Source organism: Kogia breviceps, chromosome 11, assembly GCF_026419965.1.
Source record: "Kogia breviceps isolate mKogBre1 chromosome 11, mKogBre1 haplotype 1, whole genome shotgun sequence".
Taxonomy (NCBI): Eukaryota; Metazoa; Chordata; class Mammalia; order Artiodactyla; family Physeteridae; genus Kogia; species Kogia breviceps.
Window position 1 is genome coordinate 24,305,697 of NC_081320.1, and position 27,304 is coordinate 24,333,000.

Sequence of the window (27,304 nt, forward strand, 5' to 3'; positions counted from 1 at the left end):
CTGTCTTACTGGTTGTTTGGCCTGAGAGTTCCAAAACTGGAGTTTGTAGGCTGGTGAGATGAGGACCTCCGTGAGATCTCACTATGATGAATATTCCCTGGGGTCTGAGGTTGTCTGTTAGTCCAGTGGTTTGGACTTGGAGCTCCCACTGCAGGAGCTTCGGCCTGACCTCCGGCTCGTGAACCAAGATCCCACAAGCCACGTGGGGTGGCAAAAAGAAAAAAAAAAGAATAATAACAAAGTAAAAAATAAAATTAGACTGGGAAACTAACAGATGTTAGAAAGAATATAAAAATAAAAATATAAATGAAACAACAACCGGAAGGTACAACAGTACTGCAATAGTAAAATAGAGGAGGAGGGAAAAGAAAAAAAAAGTGGGGAGAAAGGCCTTGGCTGTGGAGGGCGGGGCCTAAGCAAGGGCGAGGTTTGGGCAGCAGCCAGGGCCTAGGCTTAGGACCCACAGGTCTGGAAAAGGTCCTGGGGGCTGTGGGGGGTGGGGCTTAGGCCCAGCTGAACAGAAGGGCCCCAGGCATGCCCCCCTGGGACGCCTGGTCTCAGAGGGCAGGGGACCTCACCTGGGAGCCCAGCAGGCTTCGTGGGTTCGAGTGGGCGGGGCAAATGCCCTCCTCTCCTCTCCTGCTCCTCCCACCTGTCTCTCCTGTTCTCCCCTGGGCCTCCTTCCTATGCCCCCAGGACCAATGTGGCTGGGGGGAGGGGAGAGCCTTGGAGGGCAAGGGACTGGCCTGGGAGCTCAGCAGGCTGCCCAGGCCCATGTGGGCGGGGCAAACGCCCTCTGCTCTTCTTCTGCTCCTCCTGGAGGGCCCCTCCCGCCTGCCTCTCCTGATCTCCCCGACCTCAGGGGTGCGATCCTGTCCGGCCTCCACTTCTCCTCCCCCCTCAGTCTCCCCATGTCCTACCGGTTTGCTTGGGGGTTCCTCCCGTCTCTCCCCTTGATTTTTAAGTATTCTTTATATATTAGAGATATTTGTCTTTTTTCCCCCTGATATATAAATTGCAAACACTTTCTCCTAGTTTTTCAGTTGTCTTTTGACTTTGTTTATGGTGATCTTTGCCATGCCTAAGATTTTTATTTTTACATAATGAATATTTGTAGGTAAATAAATTATTGCACCTGGATTTTGAGTCATAGGTAGAAAACCTTTCCCTATGCTGAGATTATAAAAAAATTCACCAAGGTTTTCTTTACTTTAAAAATGTCATTCTTTACATTTATGTCCCTGATCCATTTAGAATATTTTCTAGATGGCTAACCACTTGACCCAGACCATTTTTGAAGCATCTTTGCTCTAGTGATTTGTCACTTTCATTCTACACTAAATTTATATATGTACTTGTGTCTATTTTTGGCCACAATCAATATTTGTACTGTGCTAACTAGTGCTCTAGTGCTAGGTATATGATAGGCATGATTTCAGAGAAAGAAGCAGCCAGATTGTCCTAAGGTTGGGTGGGGAGCAATATAAGTCATCTGCCAAGTAAAGCAGGGGTGTGTTTTTTTCTGAGTGTCAGGGGATGAGGGGGAAAGAAGAGGAGAAATGAAGAGTTGGGATTTAATCAGAAGAACTTCTTTTAAGTCATAATCTCCTAAAGACACAGAGAGAAATGATGAAAAACTTGACTGTATTAACCTGAACAGAAGATGGAAGAGGAGATAAAAAGAAAGAACCAAACTGATCAAGAGTGAATAAGGGCCTTCCAACCTGGTTAGGTTCCAGTATCTAACAAACTGATCTTCCTGTAAATAATAGACAAACTCTGGATAGTATTAAAAAACAAAACAAAATAATTACCCGAGGGCTCTTTAGACTGAACAAAGATAGATTTGTGAGAGGAGCTGAAACTTGGAGTAAGTGACCAGCAAGGAATGAGTTCCCCATTTTTTGCACCTTTGCCCTGAGGGTAGCCTCGATCACAGCAGTGTGGGGGCAACAAAAGCTTCAACAGAAAGCCCTCTTTCACTGGCATTACCAGGGGAAGCAGCCTGGGGCAACCAGAGCCCCTAGAGAGCGAGGAATAAATGCAAGCAAGGAGAAAGCCAGAGCCAGAGAGCCTTGAATTATGTATATAAACTCAGTCCAGGCACCTAGCTGAACCTAGGTGGGACAAACTGAAAGCAGTTCATAGTTTAGTCTTAAAGAATGGAACTGAGATTTGAGTGAGGGGCCTACTACAGGCCATGAAATGTTGCAGTTGGAGTCTAACAAAGTTAATTGTCTGCTAAAACAAATACTTTTCAGAGTAATACAATAGATTCCAGAGTCTATACAACAAAATATTCAGAAAATACAATCCAAATGTTTTTGGCATACAGAGTCAGAAAATATGGCCCAATTTCAGAGGAAAATACAGTCCACAGATGCAAAGCCCAAGATGACAAAGATGTTAGAGTTAACAGACAAGGAGTTTAAAGCAGCATAATTAAAATTATGGTCATAAGGAATGGAAAATACGTTCATAATGAATGAAAAGATAGGAAATATCAACAGAGAAATAGAAAATATAAAAAAGTACCAAATGAAATTTTAGAACTGAAAAGTACAATATCTGAACAAAAAATTCATTGCATGAGCTTAATAGCAGACTGGAGATGCGAGATGAGAGTCAGTGAATTTAAAGGTAGATCAATAGAGATCATCTGATCTGAAGAAGAGAGAGAAAAAAGTTTGGACAAAACAAACAAGCAGAATACCACAGTTGGGGAACTGTGGAACAATTTTAAAAGGTTTTTTTTTTTTTTGCGGTATGCGGGCCTCTCACTGTTGTGGCCTCTCCCGTTGCGGAGCAAGGCTCCGGACGCACAGGCCCAGCGGCCATGGCTCACGGGCTCAGTCGCTCCGCGGCGTGTGGGATCTTCCCGGACCAGGGCACGAACCCGTGTCCCCTGCATCGGCAGGCGGATTCTCAACCACTGCGCCACCAGGGAAGCCCTAAAAGGTTTAACATGTGGTAATTGGAGTTCCAGAGGAGTGAAGAGAGGGAATGAGACAGAAAAAAATTTGAAGAAATAATGGCAGCAAATTTCCCAAATTGGGTTAAGGATATAAATTTACAGATTAAAGAAGCTCAGTGAACCCAAACAAGAAATCTGTGCCTAGTCACAGAATTGTAAACCTGCTTAAAAACAAACATAAAGAGAAAATTCTTGAAAGCAGCCAGAAAAACGATCCTTTACATAAAGGGGAAAGTGATTTAAGGACTGTGACTTTTATTGAGCAACCATGGAAGGCCAGAAGACAGTGTAGCAACATCTTTAATGTTCTGAAAGAAAAGAGAATCCAGTCAACCCATAAGTCTATATATAAGAAAAACCTCCTTCAAGAATGAAAGTGAAATATACATTTTCAGAAAATAACAGCTAAGAGAATTTGTCGTTACTAGAACCAAACTACAAGACATACTAAAGTTCTTTGAGCTGAAGGAAATGATACCTAAGGGAAAGCTGGATCTTTAGGAATGAATGAAGAACACTGGAAACAGTAAATATAAAAACTATTTTTCTCTTAGTTTCTTTAAAATACACATGATTGTTTAAAGCAAAAATTTATAATATTGTCTTGTGAAGTTTATAATGTGGATGTAATACACACAACAACTACAACAAAAAGACAATGTGTGTGTGTGTGTGTGTGTGTGTGTGTGTGTGTGTGTGTGTGTAGGGGATAAATGGACCTACATAGTTGCAAAGTTTGTATATTTTCCATGACATGGTACTATGTTAATTCTAAGTAGGCTATAAACAAGTTTAAAAATATATTTTAATCCCTACAAGGTTTCTATGTTTTATGTGAAGTACTGTAATCTTGAGTTTTCTATATGTTATGTGAAGTTTACTATATTGACTCTAAGTAGACTTTGAAAAGTTAAGAATGTATAATGTAATCCCTATAGAAACCACTAAAAATAATGCAAGAAAATATAGCTAATGACAATAGATAAAATAGAATTCTGAAAATGTTTAATAATCCAAAGAAAGCAGGAAAGCAGGGGAAAGATGAAGGAAAATCAGAGAGGACAAACAAAAAATAAAATGACTGACCTAAATCCAATCATATCAATACTTATGGTAAATGGTAATGGAATATACACTACAAAAAAAAGCAGAGAATAGCATAATGGATAAAAAGCAAGACCCCATTTTATGCTGTCTATAAGAGATACACTTTAAGTATAAAGACACAAATGCATTGAAAGTAAGTGGATGGAAGAAGATTAACCATAAACACAGTAAGACCCATGAAAAATAAAAACATATGTCCATACAGAGATTTGTGTACAGATATTTGTAGGAACTTTAGACACTACAGTCAAAAACTAGAAACAACTGAAACATCCATTAACAGGAGAATGGTTAAACAATATGTGGCATAGTCATACAACATACTACTACTCAGAAATAAAAAGAAGCTAACAACTACTTGTTGATATAAACAGCATGGATGAATCTCAAAATCTAAATGAAAAAAGCCAGACACGAAAGAAGTATATACCATTTATATGATCCCATTTATATAAAATACAAACTAATCTACAGACAAAAAACATATCAGTGGTGTATGCCAAGGATGGAGAGAGGGATTGAGTGTAAAGGGACAAGAGGAATCTTTTGGGATTGATGGAAGTGTTCTGTATCTTGATTGTGGTGATGGGCATATACAACTGTCAAAACTCATTGAATTGTACACTTTGGATGCAACTTACAGTATGCAATTATGCCTCAAAAGAGGTGAGGAAAAAATTTAAAAGACATAATTTTCAAATAACTTTAGATTTTCTATGGAACTCTAAACAAATTATTCAATTCAATCTTTGCCATTTTTCTGAGACCATGGTTTCTGTTGATAAACGTCTCTCTGTGTTAAAAATATTTAGGTAGTAAATAAAACAGTGGTTCTAATTTAGTCTTAAAGCCACAGGGAAATGAGTTTAATGTGTTTTCAAAGACAAACTCAACTGAATAGCTGCATTTTCTGGTCTATTTTTGAGACACTGAAAGGAGAAAAAGTCAATAAGTGGAGTCTGACAACTGTACTGAAGCATGAATCATAGAAAAGTGTTTTTTTCTTTCTTTTTTTTTTTCTGGAACCTTTTAGGAAGCAATGAATCTTTATCTTCTATGTTTGGGTTGTTAACATTTGGTGTTTCCTGAGAACACATATGGATAAAATACCTTTCCAAGAAAGCTTGACATCAATCCCTAGTAAAGACTAGGAGGAAATATTAAACAGATGGTTTGTGAGCACTTAGAAAGAGAACCTGATATCCTTGTGTACCAAGGCTGAGAAATGGAGGCTGGTTGACAGCATCATTAAGATGATTTGTAAATGGTTGAAAGACTTACATACCCAATGAGTGCAGACTGCTGTCAACCTGGACAGATGCCCTCTGGATGCCAAAATGCATTGATCACAGTGGCTGTTTTAGTTTTGTCATATGTATTACTTAGTCATTCTTTGGAAAGCCATTATAAAAATTTTTATATGCAAATGAATACATGCAACATATATTTAAGCTATGAAGCATAACAGCAAAATGAACACTCATGAAGCCTTTATTCAACTTAAGATGTGCATCATCAATGCTACTAAGATATCTATATGCTTTGCCCTGATCTTCTCTAAGGGAAAACTTGGTACATTGAATTTTTAAAAAAATCATTCTTTTCCTTTTAAAATTAGTTTTATTATTTTAAACAAACACTTTAGTATTTTGTTTTGCTTGAGCTTTATAAAGAGATATCTTACTGTCTATATCCTTGGTTATCTGCTTTTTTTCCCCAATATTGAAAAGATTTATCTACATTGTTGTAGGTAGCTGTGGTTCACTCATTTTCACTTTGTGAATAAACCTTGTAATACTTATTCATGCCTCATTCAATGGACATTAGAGTAGTCTAATTTCTGGCTTTTAAAATAATGTCAATATTCACATTCTTGTTCATGTCTCCAAGTGCACATTTGTAAAAGTTTTTCTGGAGACATTCTAGGAATGGAACTGCTAGGTTGTAGGGTATTGTGACTGTTACTTTACAACAAAATGACAAGTTGTGAACCAATTACATTCTTTCTGTCATCTATAAGAGTTTCCATGCTCTGCTATTGCCAACACTATGGTGAGACTTCTTAATTTTTTGCAAACTAGTGGGCATAAAATGGGATATCATTGTTTTGTGTTTCTCTGATTACTAATGAGGGTGAGAATTTTTCTTATGTTTATTTTGAGATTTCCTCTTCTGTGAAATACCTGTTCAGATTTTTTGTTTATTTAAAAATTAGATTGTCTTTTTTTTAAAAAATTGAGTTTCAGGCATTCCTTATTCTGGATACCAACTCATTATTGGTCATATGAATTGTAAATATAGTTATGATTTGTCATCACTTTCTTCATGGTGTCTCTGATGGATAGACATTCTTAATTTTGAAGTAACCATACTTACCAATCTTTTACTTTATGGTTAGCAAACTTTATTCCTCCTCCTTCCTACCTTTGGTGATAAAATTTTCTCCTATATTTTCCTGCAAAAGTTTTAACTTTCATATTTAGATCTTTAATACATTTAAAATATAGTATTGTAAATGGCATGCAGAAGGGATCAAATTTCATTTATCCCATACCGAATACTGATAGTTCCAGTATGATTTAATGATAGATCCATCCTTTCCTACTGCTTTGCCATGTCAACTCAGCCATATATCATGTTTTCATATAATGTGGCTCTCTCATCTGTTCTAGACTGGATAATTTGCCTTTCCCTGTGTCAATACAACACTATCTTAATTAGAATAGCCTTTTAATCATCTTAATATCAGGCAAGGCAAACCTTTAGCCTTAATATATATCTTAGCATCTAATATATATATTAGGATCAGCTTGTCAGGTTCATTAAAAAACTCTGATAGCATTTTGATTGGAATTGCATTGATAGATCAATTTGGGGAGAACTGAATCCTTATGATATTGAATGTTTCTATCCATTAACATGCTCCACTTAATTATATCTTCTATAAGGTGCATCAGTAAAGCTTTAAACTATTCCCAATTACTATTCTATGCATCTTTTGTTAAAATTTATTTCTAAATACTTTACTTTTTAAATTATTGTAAAAGGTACTTCTTTAAAAATTGAAGTTTCTAAGAGTTTGTTTATAATTATAGAAATGCTATTGACTTTTTAAAAACATTTTTATTGGAGTATAATTGCTTTACAATGTTGTGTTAGTTTCTGCTGTATAACAAAGTGAATCAGCTATACGCGTACATATATCCCCTCCCTCTTGTGTCTCCCTCCCACACTCTCTATCCCATCCCTCAAGGTGGTCACAAAGCACGGAGCTGATCTCCCTGTGCTATGTGGCTGCTTCCCACTAGTTATCTATTTTACATTTGGTGTATATATGTCCATGCCACTCTCACTTCGTCACAGCTTACCCTTCCCCCTCCCCGTGTCCTCAAGTTCATTCTCTGCGTCTTTATTCCTGTCCTGCCCCTAGGTTCTTCAGAACCTTTTTTTTGTTTGTTTTTTAGATTCCATATATATGTGTTAGCATACAGTATTTGTTTTTCTCTTTCTGACTTAGTTTACTCTGTATGACAGTCTCTAGGTCCATCCACCTCACTACAAATAACTCAATTTCGAGGAAATGCTATTGATTTTTGTATGTTTATCTTATATCCAGCCAACTTGTTAAACTCTTACTAATTTGGTTATTAATGTAGTCAATTAAATATGTTTCAAATAAAAACAGTTTTGTTTCTTTCTTTTCAATCCTCACACCCTTTAGTATTTTTCTTATCTTACTAGGCTAGGACAACTATGTTGAATAAAAGTGATGATGGGGCATCCATGTATTATTCCTGATTTTTGAAGGCACTCTTTCTGGGTATTCTTGGTTATAGGTTATTCCCTTTCACCACTTTAAATATATTGTGCCACTCCTTTCTGGCCTGAAGAGTTTCTGCTGAAAAATCAGCTGATAGTCTTATGGGAGTTTCCTTGTATGGTATTTGTTGCATTTCCCTTGCTGCTTTTTAATAGTCTCTTTATCTTTAATTTTTGTCATTTTAATTACAATGTGTCTTGGTGTGTTCCTCTTTGGGTTAATCCTGTATGGGACTCTCTGCACTTCCTGGACTTGGGTGACTGTTCATTTCCCAGGTTAGGGAAGTTTTCAGCTATTATGTTTTCAAATATGTTCTCCGCGCCTTTCTCTCTCTTCTCTCTGGGACTCCTATAATGTGAATATTAGTGCACTTGATGTTGTCCTAGAGGTCTCTCAAACTGTCCTAATTTCTTTTCATTCGTTTTTTCTGTTCTGTGGCAGTGATTTCCACTACCCTGTCTTCCAGATCACTGGTTCAGTCCTCTGTAGCATTTAGTTTACTGTTGATTCCTTCTAGTGTATTTTTCATTTCAGTTATTGTATTCTTCATGTTTGTTTGGTTGTTCTTTATATTTTCTAACTCTTTGTTAAAAACTTCTAACTTCTCACTTGTACATCCATTCTTCTCCCAAGTTCTCTGATCATCTTTACAATCATTACTCTCAACTCTCCTGGGTAGATTGCCTATCTTCACTTCACTTAGTTCTTCTGGGGTTTTATCTTGTCCCTTTGTTTGGAACATGTTCCTCTGTTGCCTCATTTTGTCTAAGTTGCTATTTGTATTTTTACGTATGTGTTAGGTTACTTTTCTTGACCTTGTAGAAGTGGCCTTCTGTAGGAGATGTCCTATGCATCCCCTCAGCACATATTCCTCTTGTCACCCAAGTTATATGCTCTAGGGGTTCCCCCCACGAGGGCTGTGTGGGTGCTTCTGTTGCGGTGGGCTGACTATGTGGGCAGTCTGGTAGGCTTTGTTGGCCCCTAGCCAGGTTGGCTGCCAGGCCCTGCCTTGTGTGGATGCTACTAGCTGCTGGTTAGTGGGTCCTAGTCACAAGGTGGCTAATTATAGAACCCCAGGTGGCCCCAGGGCTAGTGCTGGCTCACTGGTGGACAGAGTCAGGGTCCAGAAGACTCTAGGTCTGTTGCCTGCCCACTGGTGGGTGAAGCCAGCTCCTGGGGTTAGTGCCAGTCTATTGGCAGGCAGATCCGGGTCCTGGAGTCTAGCTGTAGGGCCCAGGGATCCCAGAGCTGGTATCAGATTGCTGGGGGGCGGGGGGGAGGGCGATTCCTGTCACAGTTGGATATGGGGTCTGGGGTGTCACAAAGCTTGTGTTGGTCTGCTAGTAGATAGGGCTAGGGCCCAGCTGATCCTAGGGTAGGGTCTGGCCTGTTGTCGGTGGGCTGGGTCTGCAGGCTGCAGGATTGTGTTTTTCTTGCATTTAGTGTCTGCTCCCTGGTGGGTGAGGCTGGTCTAGAGGTTACTGCAAGCTTCCCAGAGGGCAGGGCAGGAGCTGGGTCTTGGCCCTCTGGTGGGCAGGGTTGTGTCTAAAGACATATCTGGAGGTGGCTGTGGGCTCAGGTAGTCTTTAGGCAGCCTGTCTGCTGATGGGTGCGGCCATGTCTCTGCTCAGTTAGTTGTTTGGTCTGAGGTGTCCCAGCATTGGTGCCTACAGGTTGTTGGGTGGGGCCAGGTCTTGGTGCTAATGAGCTAGAGGGAAGATCCCATGATGGTGCCTGCCTGCACCAGTGTCCATATGATAGAAAGCTCCCAAATATGGCTGCTGCCAGTGCCTATGTCCCCAGGGTGAGCTGCAGCTGCCCCCCATCTCTCTGGGAGACTCTCTAAGACAAGCAGCTAGGTCTGGCCCAGGCTCCTATCAAATTACTGCTTTTGCCCTGGGTCCCAGTGTGTGTGAGATTTTGTGTGTGTCCTTTAAGAATGAAGTCTCTATTTCCCCCAGACCTTTGGGATTCCTGAAATTAAGCCTGCAAAGCCAAATGCTCTGGGGCTCATCTTTCTGGTGCAGGACCCTGGGCTGGGGAGCCTGATATGGGACTCAGAACTCTCACTCCTGTGGGAGAACCTCTACAGTATAATTATTCTCTCTTTTGAGGGTTGCCCACCCAGGGTGTATGGGCCTTGATTATATTGTGAGTCTGCCCCTCCTACCAATTTTGTTGTGGTAACTTCTTTATGTCTTTAGTCATAGAAGATCTTTTCTGGTAGGTTCTGGTCTTTTTCATTGATGGCTATTCTACAGATAGTTGTGATTCTGGTGTGCTTGCAAGATGAGGTGAGTTCAGGGTCTTTCTACTCTGCCATCTTGGCCACCCTCCTTTTTTTTTTTTTCTTTCCCTTTGTGCTTGGTCTAGTTTCACTTGCTCATATGGTGCTGCATGTAAAGGCCTAAAGGTAATCTTTCACCAGTAAGAACTGTATTGTAGACTTTTGATAGAAACATTTTGCCAAGTTACAGAAGTTATTTTCTATCTCTAGTTTACCAAGATTTTTTTCTTAAATAATGAATGGATGTTAATTTTATCATATGTTTTTCTGTTTCTATTAAGATAACATAATTTTTACCTTTATCTGTTGATGTGGTAAATTATATTTATACATTTCTTTCTTTTTTATTGAAGTATAGTTGATTTACAATGTTATATTAGTTTCAGGTGTACAACATAGTAAATTCAATATTTTTACAGATTATACTCCATTTAAAGTTATTATAAAATATTGGCTATTTCCCTGTGCTGTACATTACATCCTTGTACCTTTATACATAGTAGTTTGTACCTCTTAATTGCTTTCCCCTATCTTGCCCCTCCCTCTAAGCCCTCTCCCCACTGGTAACCACTGATTTGTTCTCTGTATCTATAAGTCTGTTTCTGTTTTATTATATTCATTCATTTATTTTTTAGAGTCCACATATAATGATAATGTACAGTATTTATCTTCCTCTGTCTGACTTACTTCACTAAGTATAATACCTTCTGGATCCATCCATGTTGTGCAAATGGCAAAATTTCAGTCCTTTTTATGGCTGAGTAATATTCCTTGTGTATATATATACCACATCTCCTTTATCCACGCATTTGGTGATGGACATAAGTTGCTTCCATATCGTGGTTTTGTAAATAATGGTGCTATGAACATTGGGGTGCATATATCTTTTCAAATTAGTGTTTTTGTTTTCTTCAGATATACATACAGGAGTGGAATTGCTGGATCATATGGTAATTCTATTTTTAATTTTTTGAGGAACCTCCATACTGTTTTCCATAGTGGCTACACCAATTTACATTCCTACTAACAGTGTACTAGGGTTCCCTTTTCTCCACATCCTTGCCAACATTTATTATTTGTTGTCTTTTGACAATAGCTATTCTGACAGGTGTGAGGTGATAGCTCATTGTGGTTTTGATTTGCATTTCTCTGACGATTAGTGATGTTGAGCATCCTTTCATGTGCCTGTTGGTCATCTATATGTCTTCTTTGGAAAAAATGTCTATTCAGATCTTCTGCCCATTTTAATTGGGTTGTGTTTTTTTTTGATATTCAGTTGTATGAGCTCTTTATATATTTTGGATATTAATCCCTTATCAAATGATATCACTTGCAAATATCTTCTCCCATTCACTAGGTTGTCTTTTCATATTGTCAATGATTTCTTTCACTGTGCAAAAGCTTTTAAGTTTAATTAGGCCCCATTTATTTATCTTTGCTTTTGTTTCCATTGCCTTAAGAGACAGAGCTAAAAAAATATTGCTATAATTTATGTCAAAGAGTGTTTTGCCTATATTTTCTTCTAGGAGTTTTATGGTTTCTAGTCTTACAGTTAGGTATTTAATCCATTTTGAGTTTATTTTTGTATATGGTATGAGAAAATATTCTAATTTAATTCTTTTATACATAGCTGTGCTGTTTTCCCAACACCACTTTATTGAAGAGACTGTCTTTTCTCCATTGTGTATTTTTGCCTACTTTGTCATAGATTAATTGACCGTAAGTACGTGGGTTTATTTCTGGGATCTCTATTCTGTTCCATTGATCTATGTGTCTGTTTTTGTGCTGGTACCATACTTTTTTATTACTGTAGCTTTGTAGCATAGTCTGAAGTAAGGGAGCATGATACCCCCAACTTTTTTCTTTTTTCTCAAGATTGCTTTGGCTCTTTAGTGTCTTTTGTGGTCCCATAGAAATTTTAGGATTATTTGTTCTAGTTCTGTGAAAAATGTCATGGGTATTTTGATACAGATTGCATTAAATCTGTAGATTGCTTTGGGTAATATGGACATTTTAACAATATCAATTCTTGCAGTCCGTGACCACAGGATATCTTTCCATTTATTTGTACTATCTTTAATCTCCTTCATCAATGTCTTATAGTTTTCAGAGTACAGGTTTTTTCCTCCTTGGTTAAATTTATATTTATATATTTCTAATGCAAAATCACCTTGTATTACAGGGATAAATCCAACTTGATCAGTTCTATAATCTCTTTTTATACATGATAAGATAATTTAAGATGGTTTTATCTATTTTCATGAGTGGATTGGCCTGCAATTTTCTTTTCTCACATTGTTCTTGTCTGGTTTTCTATCATGACTTGGCAGTGGGGGGGTATTTTCTTTTTCTTTCTTTCTTTTTTAATTTCCAGAAGAGTTTGTATAAGATTGGAGTGATCTGTGCCTTGAAAGTTTGATGGAATTTGACTATAAAACCATCTAGGATTGATAATTGTTTAGGGGAACCATTTAGATTTTTATTTCTGAGTCAAAATTTATATCTTTTAAGCAATATATTGGTTTTTGTCTAAATGTTTGATTCCATACTTCTATCTGCAGTTATGCTCCTTTTCCACAACCCTAACATAGTTTATTGTGCCCTCTTTCTTTGTCTTTTCTTCATTGATTTCACCAAAAAATTCTCTATTTTATCCATTTTTTTCAAAGAACCAACTTTTGAATTTTTGATTATCTTAATTGCTCTTCTCAACTGAGGAAGTATAGAGAATGGTTAAGTATGTGAGCTTTTGAGTCAGACTGCTTAGAATCCCTGTTCTGTATCTTAACTAAGAAACTTTGGGAAAGCTAATTTGGACAAGAAACTATGCCTTAGTTTCTTCATCTAGATAATATGAGATTAAATAATAGTGGAACGTATTTAAAACAGAAAGTATTTGGACAGAAGGTGTTCAATAAAAGGTTGCTGTTATTATAATCTATAGAAAACTGTTAGAGTATGTAAGAGACTATGGCTTTTAGTTCACATATCTTTTCCTTGAGGCTCAGAACTTACTTAAAAATAAAGCCAAGTAGCAGCATTATTCTCTCCATTGATGGCTCTCCTATGTGCTTAATTTTGGCTGCTGGAATTGGCAGGCTCTCCCAGATCTTAAATTTATGATCAAAATCCAGTATTAGAGATTTGCTCTAAAGGTTTCAGGTTGGCTTACATATAAAGAGGGCATATAAAGATAAAGAAGTATTCCATCTTCCCCTGTGAGAAGTATATCTCTTCACATTTCTATTTCACAGACCAACATTTCTAGTCCTCTTTTAAGAGCAAAACAGGAAAAAAATGGATAAATAACAGAAAAGAAAGGCTATAAAACTATGGAAAACATTTTATATTATGTTACATGAAAACAAAAAAATTACATACATAAATTGTAACTCTGAAACCTAAAAATGATTGTGGACAACTGAGAGGTAATGTGCAAAAACAAAATCAGTGTAATGGGGTAGTGGAATTGTGAATGATTTTGCATTAAAAATTATTTTATAGTCACATATTCTTTTCAATAAAAAATTAATAGAGACTGAAATTTTCTAAGTAAAAAGGCATATATAAATTTTCTCAGTAAAAAGTTTGTGTGAGGACTCCACCTTACAACTCTTACTACTACTATTAATATCAACAGAAAACATTTATGTTTTCTGGCTCACATGTGCCAGGTACTGTTTTAAGTACTTTACATGCAAGTTATATTTAATCCTTATAACAACCCTATAGGATAGCTACTATTATTAGCCTTATTTTATAAATGAGAAAATTGTGGGATGAAGAGTTTAAGTAACTTGTTCAAGGCCACAGAGTTCAAATAAAAATTCAGTTGGATGGTTAAATAAATGGTGATGAATTTATACACTAGAATACCTCACAGCTACTAAAAGGAATGGGTTAGATCTCTATATGCCAATATGAAAAAAATTATTGGATAAATAACTAAATAAAAAAATGCAGATCAGTGGATAGTGGGTATTATATAGTTCCATTTTTGTAAAAGTGAATGATATAAAAAACCCTAATAATAGTACATGTATGTTCATGTCCATATATGTGTAAGGAAAGCAATTCAGTAGAATGTGTCCTACACTGCTGATAGCAATTATCTCTGGAGGGTAGAATTTTGGATCATTTTAACCTATACTTCCGTATAGGGAATGTTTACTTGTAATAAAAAATTAAAAAATAACTGGACAAAAGCTACCACAGAGACAGCTAGGCAGGATATTTCAGCTAAATTTTTTTTCAAGTTTATACAAATGACTTATTTCCACACTTGCAAGGGTAAGAAATGGTTCTTTAAAGCAAGCATTTACTTGAGCAAATTTTAAAACAATTCCTATGGGGTTACAGGATGAGAATACAATCTAAGCCCATTCTTACAAGCCTTAACGTAACTAAATAGGTTTTCTAAATTAAAGAAAAACGTTTTATTAAAGATTCAACATTGCTTACAACTCCGAGTGTAATGAATGTGTGTAAAGAATGTGTATATAAACTGGGAATTTATTTGAGGCTTTTATTATAATGACCATACGTATAATAATAACACTGATGATAACTTCATAGATTTTATACTGTCTTTGCATTCATCTAAGAATAGGGGTGGATTTAATTTAATTTAATTATTGTATTTCCTATTGGATGACCACCTAAAAATTTTTAAGATCAGTCAAATTCATTTTCAGCTCCATAAAACTTTGTAAACATATCTCTGTCAAATACATCTGGTGAACTTCTGATGTTCTTAATATCAGCTAAATTTTAAATAAAGAAAAAATGAACAAGTTAGGCTAATCAAGAACAGATGGAAGAAAGTGTCATTTATACACTTGAAAGAAAACATATAATAAGCCATAAGCCTGAAAATTTATAGAAAACCTTAACTGATATGAATGTGATTTAAAGTTAACCTTTTCATTAAAATGAAATTATCTTGCTAAAGAACTTTCTAAGAGGTGAGTCTACCTTCTTAATTTCTAAGTTCACTTTTTCTTCAACAATTCTGGATCTTGCAGTCTCCAAGTCATCTTTGTAATAATTAGATCTCACTATGCAGGGCTGCACTAAAGAAGGCAGAAATTAGACCAATCAAAGGACATAATCTCATAGTTCCTTTTAAAATTGATCTGTAATATCATTTCCTTGTAACCTACCTGTTTCTTTCTTCAAAAAGTAGCATGTAGACAATTTTTATTTAATTGATGATCATGGTTACCACAGTTAAAAAATTATAAATAGATTCAAAAAGTATTTGAATCAATTCATGATATTCATGGGCTATGAAGGGAAGCTACAGGTGCTTGGCATATGTCCCTAAATATTTGAGTTGATGTCAGAGAGTGTGGTCAACACCTCTCACAAATTATTTGATTTTTCCCAATCATTCATTTATTTATTCAAGAAACATTTATTGAGAATTTACTATGTGCCAGGCAGAATGATATATGCTGGTGATACAAAGATGTATAAGACACAGTCTTATCCTCAGGTAACTCACAGTCCACTTGAGGCCTGGCCATTAAAAACAAATCTCAGAAATATTAAACCATCCATATACAAAAATTTTCAAAAATACTAAGCACAGCTCACTTTCATTTAGCATTTACTGTATACTAAGTAATTAACATGTATGATCTCATTTAATTCCCACAACTACTGGATGGGGCAGGAATTAAAGGCTTACACAGGCTAAGTATCTTCTCCAAAGCCACACAGCTAGTAAGTAATAGAAATGGGATTTAGACTCAGGCAACCTAATTCTAGAGCACTCATCCTTCTGAGAATAAGACTAGTTGCTGTTGTTAATCTCTTGACAAGAACATCAGATAAAGCAAAACATTAATGGAATAAAGGAATTAACTTTGAGGAAAGTACAGGCAAACTGGGAACATTTCAAGCTATGAACCATATGTACACTTAACTCACAAAGGGGAATTACAAGCAATTTATGGGATAATGTATTATTTATAAGCAAATAGGAAGTTACTGGAAGAATCGTTAGCAGTGACACAAGGTAAAAAGCTGCCTTCCTGCATTTAAAAGCTCTTCTATACAGTGCTAGCCTCTAACTATTTTAAATAAAGCCATCAGGTACCCTCAGAGTACTCTGAGCTTTGTGCCATTAGAGATTCAGTACTTTCTGGGTATAGTCACTGAAGGGAGAAAAGGATATAGTCCATGCCTGATCTGTCCATGATCAAAGAGAAATAAAAAGAGCTTCTCTCACACAGATTCAGTTTGAGAACCCACTGGGAAAGACACTGATTAGTAGCCTGGAGAACTATGATTGCCTCAGCTGGGTCATGGCCCACGCTGTGACCATGAAAATAGAGGTGTTACTAAAGAAGGGGGATGCAGGGGATGCTGGGCAGACCAAGAACAGACTCCTCAGGTATCACTGTTATCAATTCATTCAACAAATATATACTGATAATCTAGGATATACTACAGAGTGGGGTGCAGAAATGAGTAAGACAAATTCGTAATGCCAAGGCTTAATGCTTAAGAGTTAATACAGATAGAAAAGATAACAAGTAGTTTACAGTTTAGGTGAGAAGACAAAATTATCACACAATAAAGCAATGGTATCATCAAAAAATCTACAAACAATGCTGGAGAGGGTGTGGATAAAAGGGAACCCTCTTACACTGTTGGTGGGAATGTAAACTGATACAGCCACTATGGAGAACAGTATGGAGGTTCCTTAAAAAACTAAAAATAGAATTACCATATGACCCAGCAATCCCACCACTGGGCATATACCCTGAGAAAACCATAATTCAAAAAGAGTCATGTACCACCATGTTCACTGCAGCACTATTTACAATAGTCAGGAAGTGGAAGCAACCTAAGTGTCCATCGACAGGTGAACGGATAAAGAAGATGTGGCACATATATACAATGGAATATTGCTCAGCCATAATAAGAGACGAAATTGAATTACTTGTAGTGAGGTGGATGAACCTAGAGACTGTCATACAGAGTGAAGTAAGTCAAAAAGAGAAAAACAGGGCTTCCCTGGTGGCGCAGTGGTTGAGAGTCCACCTGCCGATGCAGGGGACGCGGGTTCGTGCCCCGGTCTGGGAGGATCCCGCATGCTGCGGAGCGGCTGGGCCCGTGAGCCATGGCCGCTGAGCCTGCGCGTCTGGAGCCTGTGCTCCGCAATGGGAGAGGCCACAACAGTGAGAGGCCCACGTACCACAAAAAAACAAAACAAAACAAAAAATTTAAAAAAAGAGAAAAACAAATACTGTATGCTAACACATATACGTGGAATCTAAAAAAAAATGGTTCTGATGAATTTAGGGGCAGGACAGGAATAAAGATGCAGACGTAGAGAATGGACTTGAGGACACAGGCAGAGGGAAGGGTAAGCTGGGATGAAGCGAGAGAGTAGCATTGACATATATACATCACCAAATGTAAAATAGATAGTGGGAAGCAGCTGCATTCCACGGAGAGTGCTTTGTGACCACCTAGAGGGTTGGGATAGGGAGGGTGGGAGGGATACGCAAGAGAAAGGGGATATGGGGATATATGTATATGTATAGCTGATTCACTTTGTTATACAGCAGAAACTAACACACCATTGTAAAGCAATTACACTCCAATAAAGACGTTAAAAACAAAATAAAGCAATGGTAAACAGACCTAGTTCTATGTGGTATATAATTAAATGCTAAATTGTGTTGTAGACCACAGGCTATGTGGTTTTTCTAAGGAGAGGAAAATCAATTCAGTAGTCATGAACCTGAATTAGGCCTTAAAGGTTGGGGAGGATTTGGTTGGAAGAGGATAAGGGGAGGAATGCAGAGGAAAGAAGGGGGAATTCAGAAGAAAAGAGTACTACAAGTGGAGGGATGGAGATAGAAGGATAGTCAGTGAGGAGACTGGCTTGAGAAAAGCAGAGGGTGTGTAGTAGCTGAGAGCTCATACACCACACAGCAAGGATAGTTACCCTCCCAACCCAACCAGAACAATGTCAGTGGTCCATGATGCTGGAAGGATCCACATGTGTCAGAATTTGATGGGAAACACATCCTTAGTTACCAACCCCCTAACCTAATTAGGGCGTGAAGGGAAGAGTGAGGTTATTTATGTGGAACCAGGAAGAGATCAATGGTATCAGAACAGTGGACACCTCCAGGTGTGTATAACCTTGGAGAAGACCAATATAACCAGAAAGAACTGACAGAGGGTGAACTGTAACTTGAGTGTTGGATAAATTAAAACCAGTTAAAAACCTTTTAAATGCTGTAATTTGAGAATCTCTACTTGATCTCCTGAAAAAATCTTCTCATAAATTTCCATTGCTTTAGCATGAAATCCAAATGTCTTAGAATGGGTTTAGGGCATATATGGCCTTTCTTGATATAACCCTTGCCTACCTTTAGAGCCTTACTCCTGCCTCTGTCTGATAGGCTCCTGACATAAGGAACCATGGGCTCATCTCTGAAAGTTGATTTATCTTGCTTTCTCATGTCTCTGGGTCTCCTTTTTGAGTCCCCCTTTCCTCTTCCTCTGCTTGGTTAATTCCTATTTTTCCTTTAAGACTCAGTTTGAATATTTTCTCTTTTAGGAAGTGTATGATTACTGGTGACTTATGTGGGATTTATTAGCAGGGATCTGAGTGCCAGTAGTCATTGGGTTGGGGTAGGTGGGCTGGGGACATCAGGGCTGTGAAGCTGGTGACTCAAAACCCATTCTGGGGAGGTAGGAGGTAGGCAGGGCACATATGAACCGAGACTATAATCTCCTGGCACATTTTCCATTGTTCCATCAAACTTCACTTACAAAACACTGATTAAGAATTTCAAGACTGCAACCCAAAAGCGTTAAATCCTAAGCATAGAGGCTTTCTGAATGCAGGGCCTTGTGTGACCAATGAAGCATTGGTTATAATAGCAAAATGTAATAAACCAAATTATTCATTAATAAGTGATTAAACAAACTATGGTCCAACCACAAAGTAAAAAAAATCATGTATCCAGTAAAAAATGAGGCATGTCTATAGATACTAACATAGATAGCTGTACAACATGCAAAGAGGATTACAGAATATTACGTATGTCATGATCCCATTAAAATATAAAATATTTCTTCCTATTATCTATCTATCTATCTGTCTAATGGAACATTAAGAGGGATACCCCAACCTCTTGAGGAGGAAGGAATTTTTACTTTTTATACCTATATTTCAGGTTTTACATTAACATATATTGTTTCTAAAATTAAAAATATGATTAAAAAATTAAACTCTAACACCTAGAAACACCTGTCTGAACCACAGTGAAATCTGTTGGCTTCATTTTATTTAAGAACATAAAAAGCCCATGGAAGAGACTTCCCTGGTGGTCCAGTGGTTAAGGCTTCCCTTTGCAAAGCAGGTGGTGAGGGTTCAATCCCTGGTCGGGGAGCTAGGATTCCACATGCCTCGCGGCCAAAAAACCAAAGCATAAAACATAAGCAATATTGTAACAAATTCAATAAAGACTTTAAAAATGGTCCACATCAAAAAAATCTTTAAAAAAAAAGACCATGGAAAATAATCTTCCTGATCTGTAAAAGACTACTCATTAAAATCTTACCATTCTTTTTAACTTTTCTTTTAACTCTTACCGTCGTTGCTGGCCTCTTCAACAGGGGATGCTGAGTCCATACATTCTAGGACTCCCTTTGTGATCTCAACCACCTGAAGCCTGCTGACCCTGACTATGTCTGTATCTTTCAATCCTTCCTCCAATTGTTTGACCACCTCTTTTCCAGGCTGTGAAGTCAGAACAGTAATCTGGAAATAAATAGAAGAATCAATGTGTCTACTTTCCCTGATGTACAGAGGTTAGAATGTAACAGGTTAGATCTGGGGGATTAAACACCACAGAAATCTGTGGTAGTGGCTATTGTCTTTAGGGCAAAGAAAAAGATTTATATGTAATTTGCAAATCAAATTTCATTTGACAGATTCTGGTGGGAGAGGTCTGGTGGGACAGATCATCACAGGACCCTTCCAAACAGGCTGAACCTACCCCAGAAAGTGACCAATGAGAAGCCATCCCTGTGTTTTAGTTTTAGTTTTTCTTTTGGTTATACCGCGTGCAGCATGTGGGATCTTAGTTCCCCAACTAGGGTTCCCCGATTAGGGATTGAACCCGCACACCCTGCATTGGGAGCATGGAGTCTCAACTACTGGACTGCCAGGGAAGTCCCCCACTGTGTTTCAGTTTTTAAGATTGCTTGAATCATTGGCAGTATCCCTCTTGCTCAAAGTGCTTTGATTTCTTGAGGATACAAAGGAAATAGAATCCTTAAATTCCACTCATTAAATGTGTACTAAAGATCAGAGAGCTTATATGCTCTTTTCTCACAGCGGTACTTCCATGTAGATTTCTCTCCTTGCTCAATCTGAATCTGGGTTGAACTTGAAACTCTGGAAGGCAAGTATTAAATACATGCAATTCTCTTTTGTACTTAGACATTTTAAATTGATGAATAAGCATGCAGATGAAAGCATAATTATTTTTAAACTCATTTGTCTGATGCCTGATGTTACTAGAGACTGAATGTGTTTTAACTCACAGTCACTCATGTACCCAATGGAGTATCTAGTCATGACTTTCAATGTGAATGAAACAGAGAACAACAGAAGGATGACAAATAATGAAGGATCTAGATGGACTGAAATGGGAAGATGGCTTAGTGTCCTAAGCCATCTTTTACCTCCAGGGAAGTGTAGGTCAGAGCTGCACTTGTGGTCATGTGTCCACTGTACTGTTTAAACTGCTGGAGCCCATCCTTTATTGCCAGCTGCAGAGAAGTGGCTTGTGGTCTGAAACAACCTTCTCTTTGCAACATGCGGAGTTCTGAGATGCAGGCCTGCAGCCTAGCAAAGTTCCCTTTCACTTGCTGCAGAGAAAAATGAATCAAAGATGCAAATCTTTAGTGACTCAGGTTTCAGATTAACTGGCAGTCTAATTTCATTATCAATTACTCCTCAAGAGTACTTCTCCCTTCCTGAAAATCTGTTTATTTGACCAAGATCTATGGAATGCCTACTATGTTCTAGGCACTGCATTATAATCTTCCCTAGACCAGAGGAAAGAAAATTTGCAGTCAAAGGACTTTGATTATGTGGAATTACTAGAAACAGGAAAGAATGTGTTTTAACTCACTCACTCACCCAAAGGAAGGTTGAGTTGTGACTGCTTAGTTTTACTTTGGGGTGGTCTGCAAATTGGAGGCCTAGCAGTGTCACTCTTAGACATTATCTTCACTTCTCAATCAGTCTAGCTACAGCGAGCTTCTCTATTCAAGAGTGATGTTTTGGGCTTCCGTGGTGGCGCAGTGGTTGAGAATCCGCCTGCCGATGCAGGGGACACGGGTTCGTGCCCTGGTCCGGGAAGATTCCACATAACGCGGTGCGGCTGGGCCCGTGAGCCATGGCCACTGAACCTGCGCTTCCGGAGCCTATGCTCCGCAACGGGAGAGGCCACAACAGTGAGAGGCCCACGTACCAAAAAAAAAAAAAAAGAGTGATGTTTTATCAGAAATAAGGATTTTGACCATTTTATTTTATTATTATTATTTTTTTGTGGTACACGGGCCTCTCACTGTTGTGGCCTCTCCCGTTTTAGAGCACAGGCTCCGCACGCGCAGGCTCAGGGGCCATGGCTCACGGGCCCAGCTGCTCTGCGGCACATGGGATCTTCCCAGACTGGGGCACGAACTCGCGTCCCCTGCATCGGCAGGCGGACTCTCAACCACTGCGCCACCAGGGAAGCCCGATCATTTTAGAACTGATAAGGTCCTACCTAATCTGCCCCTCAGGATCACTTTAAGCAGAGATGATTGGCTTAGTCTGCAGTCAGGTCAAGGAGTCAACACGTAAATCTCCTGGCTCTCCTCACTTGCCTTCATAAAAACTTGTTCTCAGGAAGTAATCTAATCTAATCTGACTCTAGATCGATGTTACGTCTCCTAAGAATATATGCATTTTGAATAAATGTGGAATTAAAATTTGTGACACTATTTGAAGGAATTCCAAGCATCAATAGCAGGTGGGGGTGGGGTGGGGAGGAATTATATTTGGGATAAGGAAACTTTCCTGATCAAAAAGCAGAATTGAGCAATATTTGCAAAATGCACATAAAATTCATGAGCATGTTACTTTGCTTACATGCTCCTCTCCATGAATCTCTGGGAAAGGGTGACGCAAGAGGGAAGAGATATGGGAACATATGTATATGTATAGCTGATTCACTTTGTTGTAAAGGAGAAACTAACACACTATTGTAAAACAGTTACACTCCAATAAAGATGTTAAAAAAAAAAAGAAATAGTATATAATGCTTACACAAAGAGAACTTGTCATCTAGATAGGAAGATAAGAAACCTACTCAAGTACGGACTAGTAGCCTTTGAGCATTTCTTTTCATGTACTCCCTAAAAGAATATGAAAAATGATATACTCCTTTTTATGTTTTTAAGTTGACATCTAGATTTTAATTAAGTACGTAGTCATTAAGGATATAACTTCCAGCATATTTAAATATCAATATTTCAAAATAAAACTATACCACTACTCTTTAAAACATAATCCAATAGAATCTAAATATCATAGTGATTTGATACTTGCATTATTCAATTTAAAAAGTACATGAGCAAGCTCTTTTTTCTTTTTAACAAATGGAAATTAATATAATTCATTTTTCTCCTTGAATTCATATTTCCATTTCACTTTTCTCATAGAGTTTTATCATAATGTAATAGAATTTTTCGGTTGGCAGTTTTTTATTAATCATCTTATCATACTTCTCTGTGTCAAAAATATTTACATGTTGTAAGATTTTAAAATTTCCTATGACTATAGGCTCTAATTAATAATCTAGATTGAGCTATTATTAAAATTATTGTTCATATACAATTGATCAAAACAACATATATATTACCTATTTTGATAATTATTGGCATTAAGCATAAACTTTAATTAGAAGTGCATCTCAATGGCATGAGCATGTTGTGTTATTTTTTCAATTAGTTAAGGTATGTGTGAATAAATAAATTACTGATTGAATGGCACCAACATTCAGTATTAATCCTATTCCTATTTTCTAGGAGGTTTCTAGTGCCGAGAACCATAGTCCTGATAAATATAGATGTCAATCAAATTGTCAAATTCATTCTGAGCTATATGCCAAAAATTATATAGGGATATAGATACTAATAAAAATTATTTTAATGATCTATGAGCTGCTACTCAGTTTAGTCTTTTTTTTAAAGATTTTTTTTGATGTGGACCATTTTTTTAAGTCTTTATTGAGTTTGTTACAATATTGGTTCTGTTTTTTTTGTTTTGCTTTTTGGCCACGAGGCATGTGGGATCTTAGCTCCCTGACCAGGGATCGAACCTACAACCTCCTGCATTGGAAGGTGAAGTCTTAACCAATGGACCTCCAGGGAAGTCCCTCAATTTAGTCTTCCTTCAATTTTGTTAAAATTGGAAATCACCTGGTTGCAAAAGATTTTTAACCCAATCGTAAGTCATTTACTTTCTTACATTGATGCCAATATTTTGAATTATTCCTTGTTTGGTGCCCCTGCAAGTTTTAAAACCGCATTGCAGGGCTTCCCTGGTGGCGCAGTGGTTGAGAGTCCGCCTGCCGATGCAGGGGACGCGGGTTCGTGCCCCCGTCTGGGAAGATCCCACATGCCGCGGAGCGGCTGGGCCCGTGAGCCATGGCCTCTGAGCCTGCGCGTCCGGAGCCTGTGCTCCGCAACGGGAGAGGCCACAACAGTGAGAGGCCCGCGTACCACACACACACACACACAAAACCACATGGCAATTCATCACAGTAAAATTCATAGTGGGTGAAAGATTTGTACCTCTCATCTCTTCCTTTTTATTTTGGATTTTCTTTGTTAAGTGGAGGAAGGGTAATTGTGAAAGGGATGGTGGGAATGACGAAGTAGTCTGACACCCTCATCGTAGGCATAATTAGAGAAATTTTAGAAAAGAATACTAGTGGAAATTGAGGATCTATATATTAATTCTTTAAAATTATATATTCATGTGTACTCTGGGAAGTCTTATAGCCCCAGTGGTATGTGTATCCCAGTTGAAAGAGACTGTTATAGACTATTGATACTTTAGAGATTTAGAAAAAGAAAGGTAAGTGTTGTTGGAAAGGGGGTGAGATTGGGCTGAGAGTTGAAAGGGTAAGATTTGTAAAAAGAATACAGTATTTTATGTGTTTATGTGTGTGTGTTGGGGGATTGGTAGAGAGGCTGAAAGTTCAATACAAGCATCTATGGAGGTTGAAAGTGAATATAATGTGTCAGAGAAGAAGAGGAAATGTGCCTGACAAGAGTAGAGGATACTTGTTGAAGAGTAGTGGGCATTTTAGTTAAAGAAGTACTAGTCTTGGTTCAGGTTTTAGATCCAAATAGACTTGAGTTCCAAACCTATCTCTTCCTCTTATTGACTATGAGTCCTTAAGCTAAAATGTCTTCAATTAGAAATTGGGGACAGTGGAAATACTTATCTTACAGACTAACTATTAAATGACTTAGTTCATATCACACAGTATGTACTCAGTGTTAGCTGTGGTTACTATTTTTTATCACTACCAAACCCTAAAAGCACTTAAGACATTGCTGATTAAACAGAAGGGGTTTGTATTGACTTAATGGCCCTATTCTACAACTGACAAAAATAAGTGGAAAAAAAAATAGTATCTATGTAAATGACATAGGTCCATTCAGTCATCCATTTAAAACACATTTATTATTATGTGCTTATGATGGATGTACTAGGTACCTAAAACAAAGACATAATTCCCACTTTCTACTAACTTTACAAAAAAGTGAGATAAATAGCCTCAGAACAGAAAGGGTAAGAGTCACACTAGAATGACATTTTCCAAAGTATGTTGACAAATTATTGTCTGTCTATCTCACTAGAATATAAGCTCAATATAATAATATACTAAAGGAAGAATCTGATCTATCTCTTCATTGCCAGGTCTGCAGGGCCTAGAACAGTACCTGGAACACAGTTTTATTAAACAAATTATTTTTGAATAAATGGTAAATGGATGCACATATAATAAATTTCAGGGGGAAGAAAAATATAAGTTAGAAAATACAGGCATTCTCCGTACTGCCTTTGCAACTTTTTGATGAATCTAAAATTATTCAATAATGAGAAATTTATTGAAAAAATAAACTAAGAAAATAGTAGGAAAAAAAGGATACTATCTTCTGGTAGGGAAGGCCTTTGGAAACATGACAACAAAGGTAGGAAACCATAAAAGGAAAAATGAAGAGATCTGACCACACAAAAATTAAAATTTTCTGTTAAGTAAAGGAGAATATGAATAAAGTTAAAGACAAAAAACAAACTGGGTAAATATTTGCAATGTATATGATTAGCATGACATTAATATTCTTAATATGTAAAAAACACCTACAAATAAAAAAACTAGATATCTGAAACACACTCTTCCATGACCTAACAGTATACATACTAGATAAAACACAAATATCTTTTATATGCATAGTTGAATTCATAAGAAATTAAGGGAAATCCCCAGGTACCAAAGTGGGGACAACAGGAAACTACAGTGTGAGATAGGTATAAAAGTCTTGGCTTTACTTGTTGATCTTGGGAACCTAGGGCTTTGTGTTGTAAAGGAGAAGGAGACAAGGCCTTAGGTCCTCATAAGGAGAAGAGTTGGAATTGCCATCCTGGCTCAAAGTTAAGACCATTCAAAAGGTTATTTTCTCAGTGAAAAAGTGGGCTAGAAAGAATCTATTTGCTGGTCAAGGGAGGTGACAATGAAACTTGTTGACTTATGTGAGCTCTGAGTAGAAATGAGAAAGAAATCACTGCTGGGACCTAGAAACCACATATCTCCCCTCATGTGGGTTTGGGATTTGTCTTTATCTGCAGGATCTAGGAAACCCTAAGTTTAAAACATAACTTAAAGTGGTCCTGGGTTGATAGCACCTCAGGGCACCTGACTCAAGCAAACATAAATCCTTTCTAGAGGTATACGCCCTAAACTCAGGCCTCACAGAATTTTCACACATTAAGATCAGCTTAAGGTAAGCTCATAATCCAAAATTACAAAATCAGTGAGGAAACAAACATTATGAGAGAGAGACTACAGAAACAACAAACAGGAGAATTAGAATACCAACGATTTCAGATATTAGAATTATCAAATATATTTAAGTACCTTTAAGATGTTTAAAGAAATAAAAGAGGGATTCAACACCATGAACAAAGAATTAAAAAACTATCAAAAAAGGACCAGAAATATTTGAACATTACCAGGGTACCTGTACACTGAAGTAAAGGGGATAATCAGACATTTCAGGGTCTACTGGACACTGGCTATGAACTGACACTAATTCTAGGAGATCCCAAACATCATTGTTGCCCCCTAGTCAAAGTAGGGGCTTGTGGAGGTCAGGTGATCAACGAAATTTTATATCAGGTCCAGTGGGTCCCCAAATGCATCCTGTGGCTATTTCCTCAGTTTTAGAAAGCATAATTGGAATAGATATACCTAACATCTGGCAGAATCCCCACATTAGTTCTCTGACCTGTGGAGTGAGGGCAATTATGGTAGGAAAAGCCAAGTGGAAGCCTCTAGAACTGCCTCTACTTAGGAAAATAATAAAAGTAATATTGAATTTCTGGAGGAATTGCAGAAATTGGTGCCACCATCAAGGACTTGAAAGATGCCGGGGTGGTGATTTCTACCATATCCCCATTCAACTTGCCAATTTGGCCTGTACAGAAGACAGATGGGTCTTGGAGAATGATAGTGGATTATCATAAACTTAACCAGGTGGTGACTCCAATGGCAGTTGCTGTACTAGATGTGGTTTCATTGCTTGAGCAAATTAACACATCTCCTGTTACCTGGTATGCAGCTATTGATCTGGCAAATGCCTTTTCTCCACTCCTGTCTATAAGGTCCCACAGAAGCAGTTTGCTTTCAGCTGACAAGGCCAGCAATACACCTTCACTGTCCTACCTTGGGGTATAACAATTCTCCAGCCCTATGTCATAATTTAGTTCTCAGGGATTTTTGACTGCCAT

General features: G+C 37.6%; 1 protein-coding gene across 2 annotated transcripts in view; it reads right to left on the reverse strand.

Annotated features, from left to right (window-relative positions):
• Positions 1–27,304, reverse strand: part of M1AP (meiosis 1 associated protein) — an 83,343-nt gene that overhangs the window by 37,060 nt on the left and 18,979 nt on the right. For both annotated transcript variants that reach the window (XM_059079626.2, XM_067007370.1), the window contains exons 3-4: positions 20,914–21,099; positions 19,816–19,984 (exon numbers count right to left, since the gene is read on the reverse strand). In XM_059079626.2, the coding sequence (XP_058935609.1) occupies positions 19,816–19,984; positions 20,914–21,099 (355 nt within the window). The remainder of the gene's footprint in view (positions 1–19,815; positions 19,985–20,913; positions 21,100–27,304) is intronic.